General features: G+C 43.0%; 1 protein-coding gene across 11 annotated transcripts in view; it reads left to right on the forward strand.

Annotated features, from left to right (window-relative positions):
* PARP4 (poly(ADP-ribose) polymerase family member 4) overlaps positions 1-16,860 on the forward strand; it is a 318,181-nt gene that overhangs the window by 216,679 nt on the left and 84,642 nt on the right. For all 11 annotated transcript variants that reach the window (XM_077298347.1, XM_077298349.1, XM_077298352.1 and 8 more), the window contains 2 exons: positions 5,452-5,559; positions 9,041-9,190. In XM_077298347.1, coding sequence (XP_077154462.1) covers positions 5,452-5,559; positions 9,041-9,190 — 258 coding nt within the window. The remainder of the gene's footprint in view (positions 1-5,451; positions 5,560-9,040; positions 9,191-16,860) is intronic.

Here is a 16,860-nt window from a genome sequence, read left to right on the forward strand (position 1 = left end):
AGCAAGGCTTAGCCCGAGCACAAGTCCCACAGGACTGCACAAATGACCGCACATCCCGTGACAAAGCAGGCCACCAAAATGACCTAGCCACCAAATCTCTGGTGCCAAAAATTCCCGGATGCCCTGACAACACCGAGGAGTGAACCTCGGAAATGACTCTACTGGTCCATTTATCAGGAACAAACAGTCTGTCAGGTGGACAAGAGTCAGGTCTACCAGCCTGAAATCTCTGCAACACACGTCGCAAATCCGGATAAATGGCCGACAAGATTACTCCCTCTTTAAGAATACCAACTGGCTCTGAGGCTCCAGGAGAGTCAGGCACAAAGCTCCTAGAAAGAGCATCAGCCTTAACATTCTTTGAACCAGGCAGGTACGAGACCACGAAGTCAAAACGGGAGAAAAACAATGACCAACGGGCCTGTCTAGGATTCAGGCGTTTAGCAGACTCGAGATACATCAGATTTTTGTGATCAGTCAAAACCACCACACGATGCTTAGCACCCTCGAGCCAATGACGCCACTCCTCAAATGCCCACTTCATAGCCAACAACTCCCGATTGCCAACATCATAATTCCGCTCAGCAGGCGAAAATTTCCTAGAAAAAAAAGCACATGGTCTCATTACTGAGCAACCAGGGCTTCTCTGCGACAAAACGGCCCCTGCACCGATCTCAGAAGCATCCACTTCAACCTGAAAGGGAAGCGAGACATCAGGCTGACACAAAACAGGCGCCGAAGTAAACCGGCGCTTCAGCTCCTGAAAAGCCTCCACGGCTGCAGGAGCCCAGTTAGCAACATCAGAACCTTTCTTGGTCATATCCGTCAAAGGTTTGACAACGCTAGAAAAATTAGCGATAAAACGACGGTAGAAGTTAGCGAAACCCAAGAACTTCTGAAGACTCTTAACCGACGTGGGCTGAGTCCAATCATGAATAGCTCGGACCTTGACTGGGTCCATCTCCACAGCAGAAGGGGAGAAGATAAAACCCAAAAAGGGAACCTTCTGCACACCAAAGAGACACTTTGAGCCCTTAATAAACAAAGCATTCTCACGCAAAACCTGAAACACCATCCTGACCTGCCTTACATGGGAGTCCCAATCATCAGAAAAAACCAGAATATCATCCAGATAAACAATCATAAATTTATCCAGATACTTCCGGAAGATGTCATGCATAAAGGATTGAAACACTGAAGGAGCATTAGAGAGCCCAAAAGGCATCACCAAGTACTCAAAATGACCTTCGGGCGTATTAAATGCAGTTTTCCATTCATCTCCCTGCTTAATGCGCACAAGGTTGTACGCACCACGAAGGTCTATCTTGGTGAACCACTTGGCACCCTTAATCCGGGCAAACAAGTCCGACAACAGAGGCAAAGGATACTGAAATTTAACAGTGATTTTATTCAGAAGTCGATAGTCTATACAAGGTCTCAAAGATCCGTCCTTCTTGGCCACAAAGAAAAATCCCGCACCAAGAGGGGAAGAGGATGGACGAATATGTCCCTTCTCCAGAGACTCCTTAATATACGAACGCATTGCGGTATGCTCAGGTACAGACAGATTAAATAATCTTCCCTTAGGAAACTTACTACCTGGAATCAAATCTATAGCGCAGTCACAGTCCCTATGAGGAGGAAGAGCACTGGAACCGGACTCACTAAATACATCCTGATAGTCCAACAAATACTCCGGAACTTCAGAAGGAGTAGAAGAAGCAATAGACACCGACGGGGAATCGCAATGAATTCCCTGACAACCCCAACTTGACACAGACATTGCCTTCCAATCCAAGACTGGATTATGGGTCTGTAACCATGGCAGACCTAAAACGACCAAATCATGCATTTTATGCAGAACAAGAAAACTAATCACCTCCCGATGTTCAGGAGTCATGCACATGGTCACCTGTGTCCAAAACTGCGGCTTATTTTCCGCCAATGGCGTAGCATCAATACCTCTCAGAGGAATAAGATTAACCAAAGGCTCCAGAACAAAACCACAGCGCTTGGCAAACGACAGATCCATAAGACTCAGGGCAGCACCTGAATCCACAAACGCCATAACAGGATAGGAAGACAATGAGCAAATTAAAGTCACAGACAAAATAAATTTAGGTTGCAAATTACCAATGGCGACCGGACTAACCACCTTTGTTAAGCGTTTAGAGCATGCTGATATAACATGTGTAGAATCACCACAGTAGAAACACAACCCATTCTGACGTCTATGATTTTTCCGTTCAATTCTAGTCTGAACTCTATCACATTGCATTAACTCAGGTGTCTGTTCAGACAACACCACCAGAGGATTAGCGGCTTTGCGCTCCCGTAAACGCCGGTCAATTTGAATAGCCAACGCCATGGAATCATTCAGACTTGTAGGAACGGAGAAACCCACCATCACATTCTTAATGGCTTCAGAAAGGCCATTTCTGAAATTTGCGGCCAGAGCACACTCATTCCACTGAGTAAGCACGGACCATTTCCGAAATTTTTGGCAATAAACTTCAGCTTCATCCTGGCCCTGAGAGATAGCCAGCAAAGCTTTTTCTGCCTGAATTTCAAGATTGGGCTCCTCGTATAGCAACCCAAGCGCCAGAAAAAACGCATCAACATCTGCCAAAGCCGGATCGCCTGACGCTAACGAGAAGGCCCAATCCTGAGGGTCGCCCCGTAAGAAAGAGATAACAATTTTTACTTGCTGAGCTGAGTCTCCAGACGAACGAGGTCTCAGAGATAGAAAGAATTTACAATTATTCCTGAAATTTCTAAATTTAAATCGGTCTCCAGAGAACAATTCCGGAATAGGTATTTTAGGTTCTGACATAGGACTGCTAGTAACAAAATCTTGAATACTCTGCACACGAGCAGCAAGCTGATCCACACTAGTAATCAAGGTCTGGACATTCATGTCTGCAGCAAGGCTCCAGCCACTCTGAGATAAAGGGGAGGAAAGAAAGAAAAAAAAAAAAAACTCAGAATTTCCTTTCTTATAATCCCACTTCTGCAATGCATTAAATATTCACTTATGGCCTGGCATACTGTTATGACCCCAATGGCAGGGGGTCTCAAAGACAAATAGCGAAGTCTGCAAACATAAAACCCAGCTCATAGGGCAGTGGTAACTGGGCTGACCATATACCTGAACCTAGCACACAAATAACAGCAGCCGGGGAACGTACCTACGTTGATTCTAGACGTCTCGCGCCAGCCGGAGAACTAACTAACCCTAGCAGGGAAAAGAAAGACCTTTCTTGCCTCCAGAGGAAATACTCCAAAAAGTTGGATACAAGCCCCCAACAAATAATAACGGTGAGGTAAGAAGAAAAGACAAACGCAAGAAATTTAACTAGGTTTTTTAGCAAAGAGAGGCCCACTAACTAATAGCAGAATATAGGAAGATGACTTATATGGTCAGCAAAAACCCTCACAAAAACTCCACGCGGAATATTCAAGAACCCCCGAACCGTCTAACGGCACGGGGGGAGAACATCCGCCCCCTAGAGCTTCCAGCAGTATCAGGAATCACATTTAGTACAAGCTGGACAAAAATAAGAGCACAGTAAATAACCAAAAACAAGAAAAGCAGGACTTAGCTTAATTTTGCAAAGAACCAGGACCAGCAGAAAGGAGCAAACAGAAGGATCTGATTACAATGATGCCAGGCACCAGACTGAAAATCCAGGAAGTTCAAATAGCGACACCCCTGGACTAACGAGGCCAGGTGGGTACCAAGCAAGGGAAGGAATATCAAAGTGTCATATCACTAGTGACCACAAGAGGGAGCCAAAAAGTCTAATTCACAACAGGATACACCCTGTGGACTTCCCACAGTACTCTCAGGCCCCAGTTCGCACAACACACCAATGTGACTCTGGCCCTTTAAGAGTCTGCACACTCTAAACCAGCAATGTCTTTTTTTTTTTCTTTGCTGCAACTGCTGCTCCGGCTGCTGCAGAACCTCTTGCTGCAACTGCACTGCACGTAACCACCGCAGACTTCGTGGACCCGCTGATCCACAGCAACCTTCGTAACCCCGCCGAGTTACAGCTAGACGCCTTCAGTCTTCGTGGCCCCGCCGAGCCACAGCAAACACCTGCACATGTGCTTTATAGGAAAAAAACACAGTCTTTCACTGACCCCGGTCAGTACAGCACACAGACTTCGGTCTGTTTCACACCCGGCTTTACAGCCCAAACACAGTTTTTCACTGACCCCGGTCAGTATCACACGTTTTCCAGACCGTTACCTGTTGGTGGCGGCCACACAGGTTCCCGGATCCCTCTTCACCTCAGAGGTATCCACAAACTTCAGTTCTCACTGACCCCGGTCAGTTTTTACTCACGGTTTTTCAAGACCGTCCAATCTTTTGGCTCAGACCAGCCAGTGCTGCAACATGTGCTCCTTGGATCTTTCCCTGACATCTCCACCAATTGTAGGGGTTCACTCGCTCAGATGTGTAGGAGGAAACAGGAGCCACATTCTCTTCAGCGTTCAAGTGGGTTTATTTCTCCATAAACCACATAACAGCATGAACAACGGGTAAACAAACAGCCCTTAGCTCAGGAAATGAAAATACAAGAGTCCAGTCCTTCAGGCTCAGTCCGGGAGCCTTAACACACTGTGGGGGCTTTCTCCACCACACACACAGACTCCTGTCTGTAGTGTCCCGCCTGGACACAGGGATCTCTGTCCACACTCACAGAGTCCCAAACACTCACAGCCATGTGCCAAACACACCTCCATTATGTAGCCTGAAACCACACCCAGGTACCTGTCACATGATTAGACATGTGGTTCTGACATCACCACAGGTCCTGAAACAAACATAGACAGGCATGGTTATGCCCCTTACCCAGGGGTGAGGTATATGGGTAGCCAGACCCTCCCATCTCTCATAGCTACCCGTAACCCGGACCCAAATATACTTAAACACTTCCTTATTGCCTTATGTGCATTAAAGAAAACACTCTGGGTTACATCACAGCGACAAGCCTTCTCTGTGATACATACCTCCCGTCGACTATACAACCTTTAGCCACGCTACAATATATATATATATATATATATATATATATATATATATATATATATATATATATATTCATTATGTAAAATAGGGGACAAGTCAGTGAGGGATCAATGACCTGTCAGCCGTCTTCAGTATGAATACCTAATCAGAGCACCATATGCAGACCCCCCACAGGCTGCCCCAGAGCACGAGCATATCATTAACTCAAAACTCAAAATAAAGATTAAACAACAACCACAAGACGGATTTCATCACCAGGTATCATAATAATCAGTATAACGGCGCTGACCTGACACAGTCTGTAGGTTACTGTTGACAGGTTCCCTTTAATATTCTTTTGTGTAGTATTTGCTCAGTTTGCTTTTATTACAAAAAAAAATCAATCAAATCAATAATTTTTCAATAATCCCCAGATGCCAATATCACCACAAGCTGCAGTTGGATTTGGAGGAGTTTCAAGATACTCTGCTTTGGATAGTTTACCTACATCATCTGCTCCACCTATTCCCCAAGGCTTTTCAGTATGTACATTGAGTCCTTTTTGTAAAAACTGTATATTGGTGGTACACATGTGCCACTGTATTGAGTACTATACTAATCCTATTAATATACTATGCTAATAAAAAAACAGTACAAGTAAATACATACAGTCATGGCCGAAAGTGTTGCCACCTTGAAATTGTTCCAAAAAATGAAATTTTTCTCCCAGAAAATTATTACAATTACACGTTTTGTTATACACATGTTTATTTCCTTTGTGTGTACTGGAACAACACAACTGAAAAAAAGGCAAAGTGGACATCATTTCACACCAAACCCCAAAAATGGGCCGAACAAAATTGTTGGCACCCTCAAATAATATTCGGTTGCACACCCAATGGAATAAACAGCTGCAATCAATAGTTTACTATAACCATCAACAAGATCTGTACACCTCTCAACTGGAATTTTAAACCACTCTTCGTTTGCTAACTGCTCCAGGGGTCATGGGGTTGCCGCAACAGAGAGGAGCCAAAAGATAGTGCCTTCAGATTTCTCCTACTCCTGCACTGACTAGAAGCACTTCACCTTCAGGTTTCTTCTAGCATTGCAGGGGTTAATCTGCTCAGTTGAGAGCTCCTGGAAGCTTACCTGCCTTAAGGCTCTCAGCTGATCACTGTTGGCCACTCCCCTCTCCTACATAAACTGGACTTTGGCAATCAGGAAATGCCAGAGTTAGCTTCATTGCTGCACGGTTCAGAAGTTGTTGGCGTATTGTTTGAGAAGGCACTGGTGGATTTATCTAAGGCTGTTTCTAGTTTTGGGTGTGTGCAAATCCTCTCCTTCTCCTACTTTGGTTGTTCCCCATCCTTCACTCTCTGGTGTCTCCCTCTGTTATTTGTGTGTGCATTGTTGTATGATTGGAATATTCCTTTATCCCTATTTGTATTACCTTATTGGTCTGTTAGTCTGGTTGGTGTATAGCCATACACTACTACTCTTCTCTTCCCTGGGTGAGGGGAGGGAGCATACTGAGGCCGAATTCCGGAGCTCAGCAAGGTACTTAACCCCGGCGTCTTCAGCATTAGAAGTAATCCGGGGAACAGGGATAGCTAGACCACCCCGTTAGGGACAGGGAAGGAGTCCTTGGCCCTGGGATACCCTACAACAGAGTTGTGACACCAGATCTCTCATTTTTGAAGGGTGCCTTCTCCCAACATCAATTTTAAAATCTCTCCACGAATGTTCAATGGGATTAAGATCCAGACTCATTGCTGGCCACTTCAGAACTCTCAAGCTCTTTGTTTCCAACCATTTCTGGGTGCTTCTTCAAGTTTGTTTGGGGTCATTGTCCTGCTGGAAAACCCACGACCTAGGACGCAAACCCAGCTTTCTAACGCTGAGCACTACATTGCAACCCAAAATCCATTGGTAATCTTCAGATTTCATGATGCTTTGCACACATTCATAACACTCAGTGCCAGAGTCAGCAAAACAATCACAAAACATCTTTGATCCTCCACCATATTTGACTGTAGGTACTGTGTTCTTTTCTTTGTAGGCCTCATTCTGTTTTCAGTAAACAGAAGAATGATGTACTTTACCAAAAAGGTCTATCTTGGTCTTATCTGTCCACAAGATTCTTTTCCAGAAGGATTTTGGCATACTTATGTACATTTTGGCAAACTGCAGTCTAGCTTTTTTATGTCTGTATCAGCAGTGAGGTCCTTCTGGGTCTCCTGTCATAATATTTCATTTCATTCAAATATTGACAGATATATTCACACTGGCACTGATGCACCCTGAGCCTGCAGAACAGCTTGAATTTCTTTGGAACTTGATTCTGGCTGCTTATCCACCATCTGGACTATCCTGCGTCACAACCTTTCATCAATTTTTCTCTGCTGTCTATTTCCAGGGTTATTAGCTCCAGTGCCATGGGTTGTAAACTTCTTGATTATGTTGCCACCATGGACAAAGGAACATCAAGATCTCTTGAGATGGATTTGTAACCTTGAGATTGTTGATATTTGTCAACAATTTTGGTTCTCAAGTCCTCAGACATTTCTCTTTCTGTTCTCCATGCTCAGTGTGGCACACACAAAAACACAATGCAAAGATTGAGTCAACTTCTCCCCTCTTTATCTGGTTTCAAGTGTGATTTTCATATTGTCCACAGCTGTTACTTGCCACAGGTGAGTTTGAACGAGTATTACATGCTTGAAACAAAGCTGTTTATCCATAATTTTGGAAAGGTGCCAACAATTTTGTCCTGCTCATTTCTGGGATTTTGTGTGAAATGATGTCCAATTTTCCTTTTGTCTCTATTTTTGTGTGTTCCAATACACACAAAGGAAATAAACGTGTATAACAAAAAATGTGTAATTACAATAATTCTCTGGGAGAAATACTTCATTTTCTGGAACAATTTCAAGAGTGTCAACACTTTCGGCCATTACTGTGTGTATATATATAGAACCACATCTCCTGTCCTATATACTGCATGTAACTTTTATGATCTCCTCTTATTCTCCTCAAAATTGGAACTGCAAAACCAGGAAGGGAAAAGTCGCAACATTATGGAAATCACAGGATCAATAGACATGTTAATCATTTGCAGACAATTAAAAAATTGGAAACAAAATTTTCAAAACATCTCTATCGAGTAAGAGTGCCACGCAGAGAAATCTGTGTTTCCTGCCACCAGTGGGCTGAATTATATTGAGGTATTTGTGATAGAGGGGCTTTTTGTGGATGCGGTGGTATGGTCTTTCTTATGTGGCAGGGCGAATGTCCATAATAATTTTAGACGTTTGGGAATTTTAGTCCAGGAAAAACTGTAAAATAGGTTGACAACCCTGGCTGACTTTTGTTTAATATGTATGGGCGTGTGATATCTAGAGTACCCCTAGATAAGAAACACCCAGTTGGACTGCAAAGCAGAGATTTCGCATACTTCTCTTAAGAGGAAACAAATGTGAATATCTCTACAATAGAGTGAAAAGAGCAGCACTTAATGGTAGCTCCTGGATTTTTACAAAATATTTAACTTAAAGTGACGGTTTCTCTTTAATTATTTCTGATAGAACTAGTATGTGAACCTTGGTAGAGGGTTGCTTCTAACAAAAGTATCGCTATAATCATATTGGCCAATAAAATAATGAAAAACAGAACCCAAAAAGCACCAGCGGAATTGCTGTTTTTTTCCATTGTCAAAAGTAATGTATATACGGTATATATTTTAAATGCTTTATATGGTAAACTAAATGTGGCTATGAAAGAAAAAAAAACTTTCTCCCTACAAACCTCATCTGGCTATGGTTAAAAAACAGAAAAAGATTTGAGCCTTGGAAAGGAGGGATGAAAAAAAATGGCTGCTGCGTATACAAATACATAAAATGCATTTATGATAAGAATAATTGATTCTGAATTAACGTTAATGTTCTTTTGTGCAGCATTTGCTCAGCTTGCCTAGATTACCTAAAAAGGAATCAAATTAATCACGATTTTAATTGTACTCAGATTCCTATAGCGGCCCCAAGAAAGCAGATGTTTGGATTTGGAGTATCTGATAAGTCCTCCTCTATGGATATTGTACAACAGAAGGAAATTGCACAGAGTTTTCCTGAACTTCATCAAACTCCTAAAGGTCTGCATGCACCATTGCACATGGTATGTATACTTTTGTGTTTATAATAGGTAATATCTTTCTTTTACAATGTTGCTATTGTTTATATGAGGAGAATGCATGCATATGGTAATATTCATTTTAACGGGAACCCAATGAGAGATTCATGCTGATAGCACCACTGAAAAGGACACTGACTGCATTATTGCAGCTATGTACAGTTGTGCTCAAAAGTTTACATACCCCGGCAGGATTTTTGTTTTTGGCCTTTTTAAAAAAAAAATATGAATGATGACGATGACACTAAACATTTTTCTTGCCTCATGGTTAGTGGTTGGGTGAAGCCATTTATTGTCAAACTACTGTGTTTTCTCTTTTTAAATTATAATGACAACCCAAAACATCCAAATGACCCTGATCAAAAGTTCTCATACCCCATTTCTTAATACCGTTTATTGCCCCCTTTTACATCAATGACAGCTTGAAGTCTTTTGTGGTAGTTGTGGATGAGGTTTTTTATTTTCTCAGATGGTAAAGCTTCCCACTCTTCTTGGCAAAAAGCCTCCAGTTCCTGTAAATTCTTTGGCTGTCTAGCATGAACTGCGCGCTTGAGATCTCGCTCAATGATATTGACGTCAGGAGACTGATATGGCCACTCCAGAACCTTCTCTTTGTTCTGCTGTAGCCAGTGACAGGTCAACTTGACCTTGTGTTTTGGACCGTTGTCATATGGGAACACCCAAGTACGTTCCATGCGCAGCTTCCGGGCTGATGAGTGCAAATTTGCCTCCAGTATTTGCTGATAACGTGCTGCATTCATCTTTCCTTCAGCTTTGACAAAGTTTCCTGTGCCTTTGTAGCTCACACATCCCCAAAACATCAGCGATCCACCTCGGTGCTTTACAGTAGGAATGGTGTTCCTTCATGAAAGGCTTTCTTGACCTGTCTCCAAATGTGACGTTTATGGTTGTGGCCAAAAAGTGCAATTTTGGTCTCATCACTCCAAATTACCTTGTTTAAGAAGTTTTGAGGCTTGTCTCTGTGCTGTTTAGTGTATTGTAGGCGAGATACTTTGTGGCATTTGCTCAGCAATGGCTATCTTCTGGCAACTCGACCATGCTGCCCATTTTTCTTCAAGTGCCTTCAGAGAGTCCTGTATTTCAGCTGATGTTATTTGTGGGTTTTTCTTTGCATCCCGAACAATTTTCCTGGCAGTTGTGGCCGAAATTTTTGTTGATCTGCCTGCCCGTGTTTTTTTTTTTTTTACAGAGCCCCTGATTTTTCAGGGACATGTCCCAATTTCAGCTCACCTGTGTCCTCATATGCAGCTGAATATAATGGTGGTGTCACGACACAGCTGTCAGGTGACCAGGGGCTCCTTCCCTGTCCCTATCACTAGGGGGCGCCCTAGCTCACCCTATTCCCCAGGATACTTCTGAAGGTGAAGATGCCGGGGCCACCACCCTTGCCTTATCTCCTGAGTTAGCCCTCCATCTATTCTCTTCCCCGACCCAGAGAAGAGGGGTACTATTGTGCACCGCAGTTCACCAACCTGACAAACAAAGCTACACAAACAAAAGAAAAAAAAATCTAATTTCTGCCTCTGTCTCTGTAAATCACCTAAACCTAATTGATTACCCCCTCCCATTCTGTGTCATCTTGTCAGATTACATTTTTTTTATAGAATTTTTATTTTTTTTAATTCTTTTCAGTTACCGTTAGGGTTACACTTAGGGTTGAAGGATAGGCTTAGTTTTTCAAAAGTAAAAAAAATATATTTATAAAAAATAGTGTTAGATTAGGGTTAATTTTTTTGTTAGGCAGGTGTATAAAATAAAGCAATGGTCCGTAGAACATAGAGCGCGGAGCAAGTGTACAGCCTGCTTTGCACAGCAATTTTCAGCAAGTGACGATGACTCTTCCTGCATGGGATCCCACAGACCGATGGTAGCGGATACGGTCATCACACTGCTGAAGCTTCAGAGGCAGGACCAAGTATCCAAGCCCCCCCACACACACACACACACACTGCTGTGGTATTCATTTTCTCAAATTCCCTCTTTTTAGCAGCCCCTGGAATAAAATTAGATATCACCAATTTTACCCCCTTATATTTTTTCCAATTTTTTTACCCCAGAAGTCCTACCATTGATAGACCACCAAACCAATTTATATGCTGACAATACATTTCTCAAAAACCCACTGCCTTTCATTCCCGTTCCTGGATGCCAACAAATGTCCCTGAAATCAAAAACATAGGGTTAGTAAAAAAAAAAACACACTCCATTCCTACTGGGCAACAAAATCTGTCCACAGCACCCCTGTATTTGCAGTGTCATGTCCTGAGCCGGTTATGAAGCCCTAATGAGATTCCTCCATTTTTAGTGATAAGTCCCAGCCCCCCCCCCCAGGAACTGACCCAAACTATGATCTCCTACACAAATTGAGAACCCTAATTTCCTTCCTACAACATTATTTCTAAATTCATATACCCCAGAGCAAAATGTCAGTCTAAGAGTCCTTGATGAGTTTCAAGGGCCGTCTGTCATTCTGCCATTCTGCCAATTTATCCCTTCCAAGAAGCGAGCCAAATACGGCATCAAACTGTACAAAATGTGCGAGAACAGTGTTGTCCTGTACAAAAAAAATCCCAAGGAGTGCTCACTTTCCTCCAGTTCCAGGAGAAAATTGTTGAGTATCTCATGGCACAGGAGGAAGCCTTTGAGTCCGAGGATGTCAGAGACTTGCAGAGAGCAATTTTCTTTGCCCCGTCCCTGCCACTCCCACCCAAAAGTATCCCCAAAAAAGATGCCGGGTTTGTAGGAAGCACGGTAGAAGGAGTGATTCTCTGTACTATTGCCCCATGTGCCCATCCCAACCAGGCCTTTGTATCTTCCCATGTATTGAGACCTACCACACATCTTACAATTATTGTTTGTTTGTTTTTTTCAAATAATTTATATTTTCTGCTTAGTGGGCCCCAGGAGAGTAATTTTTATGGAATAAGTAATGAAAAGAATATTTTCATCAGGAAATCACATTTTACAATTAACTCCAGGACTTGATCATCACACACCAAACTACTATTCAGACCAATTCTCGTCCACATGACCACGTCTGTATGCTCCAGAATGTGGACCCCACAAATATTCTTAAAAAAAAGTCTGGTCAATTAATTCCTGGACTTTACTACTCACATAAACATTTTGGACTATTCATCTTAGTCTGACTTTTTTACGACTATGTTTTGCTACAAAAAATTTGTGTTTTCATTTACCGTATATACTCGAGTATAAGCCGACCCGAGTATAAGCCGACCCCCCTAATTTTGCCACAAAAAACTGGGAAAACTTATTGACTCGAGTATAAGCCTAGGGTGGAAAATGCAGCAGGTACCGGTGAATTTCAAAATTAAAAATAGATACTCCATACCGTTCATTATGGCCCCATAGATGCTCCACATAAAGCTGTGCCATATATACAATGCTCTGCACCGTTGCCCCATAGATACTCCACATAAAGCTGTGCCATATATACAATGCTCTGCACCGTTGCCCCATAGCTGTGCCATATTTATAATGCTCTGCACCGTTGCCCCATAGCTGTGCCATATATATAGTGCTCTGCACCGTTGCCCCATAGCTGTGCCATATATATAGTGCTCTGCACCGTTGCCCCATAGCTGTGCCATATAGTGCTCTGCACCGTTGCCCCATAGCTGTGCCATATAGTGCTCTGCACCGTTGCCCCATAGCTGTGCCATATAGTGCTCTGCACCGTTGCCCCATAGATGTGCCATATAGTGCTCTGCACCGTTGCCCCATAGATAGCTGTGCCATATAGTGCTCTGCACCGTTGCCCCATAGCTGTGCCATATAGTGCTCTGCACTGTTGCCCCATAGCTGTGCCATATAGTGCTCTGCACCGTTGCCCCATAGCTGTGCCATATATATAATGCTCTGCACCGTTGCCCCATAGCTGTGCCATATAGTGCTCTGCACCGTTGCCCCTTACCTGTGCCATATAGTGCTCTGCACCGTTGCCCCATAGCTGTGCCATATAGTGCTCTGCACCGTTGCCCCATAGCTGTGCCATATAGTGCTCTGCACCATTATTGCCCCATAGCTGTGCCATATAGTGCTGTGCACCGTCCATTATTGCCCCATAGCTGTGCTGCTGCTGCAATAAAATAATAAAACACATACTCACCTCTCTTGCTTGCAGCTCCTCGGCGTCCCGTCCCGGCGTCTCTCTACACTGACTGATCAGGCAGAGGGCGGCGCGCACACTATATGCTTCATCTCGCCCTCTGACCTGCACAGTCAGTGAGGAGAGACGCCGGGAAGATGGCGCGACGCCCGGCGTGTGGAACGAGGACAGGTGAATATGTAATACTTACCTGCTCCCGGCGTCCCGCTCCTTCCCCCAGACAGCTGGTCTTCGGTGCCGCAGCCTCTTCCCCTGAGCGGTCACCGGCACCGCTGATTAGAGAAATGAATTATGCGGCTCCGCCCCTATGGGGGGTGGAGCAGCCTATTCATTTCTCTAATGAGCGGTCCCACGTGACCGCTCAGGGGAAGAGGCTGCGGCACCCGGAGACCGTGGGATGGGCAGGGGGAGCGTCAGGATCGCCGGGACTAGGTGAGTATGCCTCAGCGCCCTCTCCCCCTCACCCGCCGACCCCACCACCGATCATGACTCGAGTATAAGCCGAGAGGGGCACTTTCAGCCCAAAAATTTGGGCTGAAAATCTCGGCTTATACTCGAGTATATACGGTATATTACTTCTATATTATTTATATTGGTGATACAGGCATGATCATTTTATTGGAGGATCTCTAATAATTAGGCTGTTCCGTACTTATACACCATGGGCTCTACTGCATGGTTCTTGCTGAACCTCCTATACCTGGCAATACTTTGAGGATTCTGTAGGGGATTGGTTGCTTTGTGCACATAGTGTTTCCTATTTTGGCGGGTGGGAGCTTGCTATGGTGTACCATGTCTATTGGTATCTTCGTCTCTAATATAGGGATTGATGGAGCTAAACAGACATTGTACGAGCATTCTCGCCTTGCTGCTGTGCTTTCATCTTTGGAACAAACTCCGCTTTGCCACATAGTTGGCTGCATTTTACTCCACATTTTTCCCTTCATTCCAATACAGCTTATTCTTCGTGCTACAATATACGCAATTGCAAGACACCTCTTTTGTTGGCAAGACCAAGTTTTATAATCCTCAAATGTGGTTTTTAGGGGTATGCCTCTCTCTGTGAGTAATAATTGCTAGCAGGATTTTCTTTCCTGTTATTATAGGCAAAGTCGTTTGTCCAGTACTCACTTTGGTGCCATATTGGATGTATTTTTGAACATTGAAAATCTAGTGAAATAAAATTTGAGGTTTGTTCCTCAGAATGTACAAAAAAGATTCATAAGAGATAAAAAAAAAAAGTGCAAATTGTACATTTTCAAACTAATGTTGCAAAATGGTGGTATCAAACTACTCACTACCCCCCTAGATAAATACATTAGAGGGTATAATGTACAAAAAAAAAAGACCATTATGGGGGATTTCTGTTGCTCTTGAATCACACGTGCTCTGCAAATATGACAATCTATTCCAAACAGAGCGAAATTTGTGTTCCAAAATTTACATTGTGCTCCTTCCGTTCTGAGCTCTGACGTTTGTCCAAACAGAACTTTGTGACTAGATGTGGAGCATCGCTGCGGTCATAAAAAAATGGGTAACAAATTGTGGGGTCCACTTTTTGGTGTTATGTCAGGCAACATTGTGAAATGTGGCGCTAAAGCAAAATTTTTGTAATAAAAATGATTTTTTTTCAATATAACAACCTAATGTTATCAAATTCCATGTCTTACCTGTGGGTTCAAAATGCTCAAATATACCCCTGGATAAGATCTTTGAGGAGTGTAGTTTCCAAAATGGGTCAGTTGTGGAGGGTTTCTGCTGTTTAGGCACCTTAGGGGCCTTGCAAATGGGACATGGTGTCTGTCATCTTTCAGCCAAATTTGTGTTCCAAAATTCAAATATTGCTCCTGCCGTTTGTCCAAACAGAACTTTGATGTTCAATTTCTTTTTATTTAATCAATACTGAAAATACAAAAAAAATAACATACGACATAATATATTATGGTCAAATAAGTCACACAGGATTTAACAAAACTTGTAATGATAACAATATTCATGCGGAAATATAAGCAGGTGGCTCAATATTGCTGCAAAAAAAAACGGCCAAGATTTTCATATCAGGAAATGAAAAATTATTTTGAAAATTCCAACACAGAAGTTAAAAAGAGAAAGAATGAAAGAGAAAAAAAATAAAACAATAATTTAAAAAAATGTACATTAGAAGGGAGAAGAGGAATGAAAGAAAGGGGGTGTTAACAGGGAGAAGGGGTATGGAAAAAGGGAGGGAGGGAAAGATGAGGGAAATGAGGCGACAATCTTGAGGCAAGCACAAAGGACCAAGCCAGAGACACTTCATGTGAGAACGACCCATCTATTGGAATAGTTTATAAAAATCCACTGAGTCTTGAAACAGGATACAGTCGCTCCACAATCTCCTAAATATGTCACCGCGTCCACAGCTTTCGGCTGTGAGTTTTTCCATCCTACAAATATTAACCATCTCTGCAAACCATTCCGGCAATAGGGGAGTATGAGTTGTTTTCCAATGTCTTGGAATCGCTGACCGCGCTGCAGTTAAATAAAACCGGAAAGTGTTTTTCTTTTGGGAACCAAATTGAAGAGGGAAAAATAGAAAGAAGAGCAATCTTAGGGCTGAACTCCAAACTTCTACCCGTAACCAAAGAGTAATTTGAAAAAAAAAAAAAACTCCCAGAATGGCTTGATTCTACTGCAATCCCACCATATGTGTATCATATTACCTCTATCTCTCTCACATCGCCAACATGTGTCAGGAACAGATGGAAAAATAGCATGCAATTTTGAGGGATGATGAATTAGTGATGAGCGAATATACGGTACTCATTACTCGAGATTTCTCGAGCATGCTCGGGTGTCCTCCGAGTATTTTTTAGTGCTCGGAGATTTCGTTTTTCTTGCCGCAGCTGAATGATTTACATCTGTTAGCCAGCTTGATTACATGTGGGGATTCCCTAGCAACCAGGCAACCCCCACATGTACTTATGCTGGCTAACAGATGTGCTCCTCATCACTAATAATGATACCATCTTGTAATAATTTTATAGTTTTTTTTCCTGGCAGGGCAAGCGATTGATAGTTTATGTGTAAAATAGAAATCCTTTCTCCCACTCTGACTGAGATAAAGATTCCCCAAGTTCCCGTTCCCATGCCCATTTTCCTCCCACATCCAAACCGAACTTTTAGACTACATGTGTGGCATAGCTGCACTCGAAGAAAGTGGGTAACAAATTGTCGGGTCCACTTTTTGGTGTTATCGCTGGCAAAAATGAAAAATTTGGGGCTAAACCATGATTTTTGTAAAAAAATGAACTTTTTCAATAAGATGACCTAATGTTATCAAATTCTATCTGATAACTTTGGGTTTAAAATGCTCACTATACCCCTGGATCAGGGCCGTATTTGCCACTAGGCACTCGAGGGCATGTGCCTAGGGCGGGGCGATGCGGGGGGGCGGCACCTGAGCAGTGTTTTTTTTTTTGTTTGGTTTTTTTTTTACAGTCCGGTCCGGCTGGTCACCTTAAGACAG

The sequence above is a fragment of the Ranitomeya variabilis genome, chromosome 3 (assembly GCF_051348905.1).
Source record: "Ranitomeya variabilis isolate aRanVar5 chromosome 3, aRanVar5.hap1, whole genome shotgun sequence".
NCBI classification, from domain to species: Eukaryota; Metazoa; Chordata; class Amphibia; order Anura; family Dendrobatidae; genus Ranitomeya; species Ranitomeya variabilis.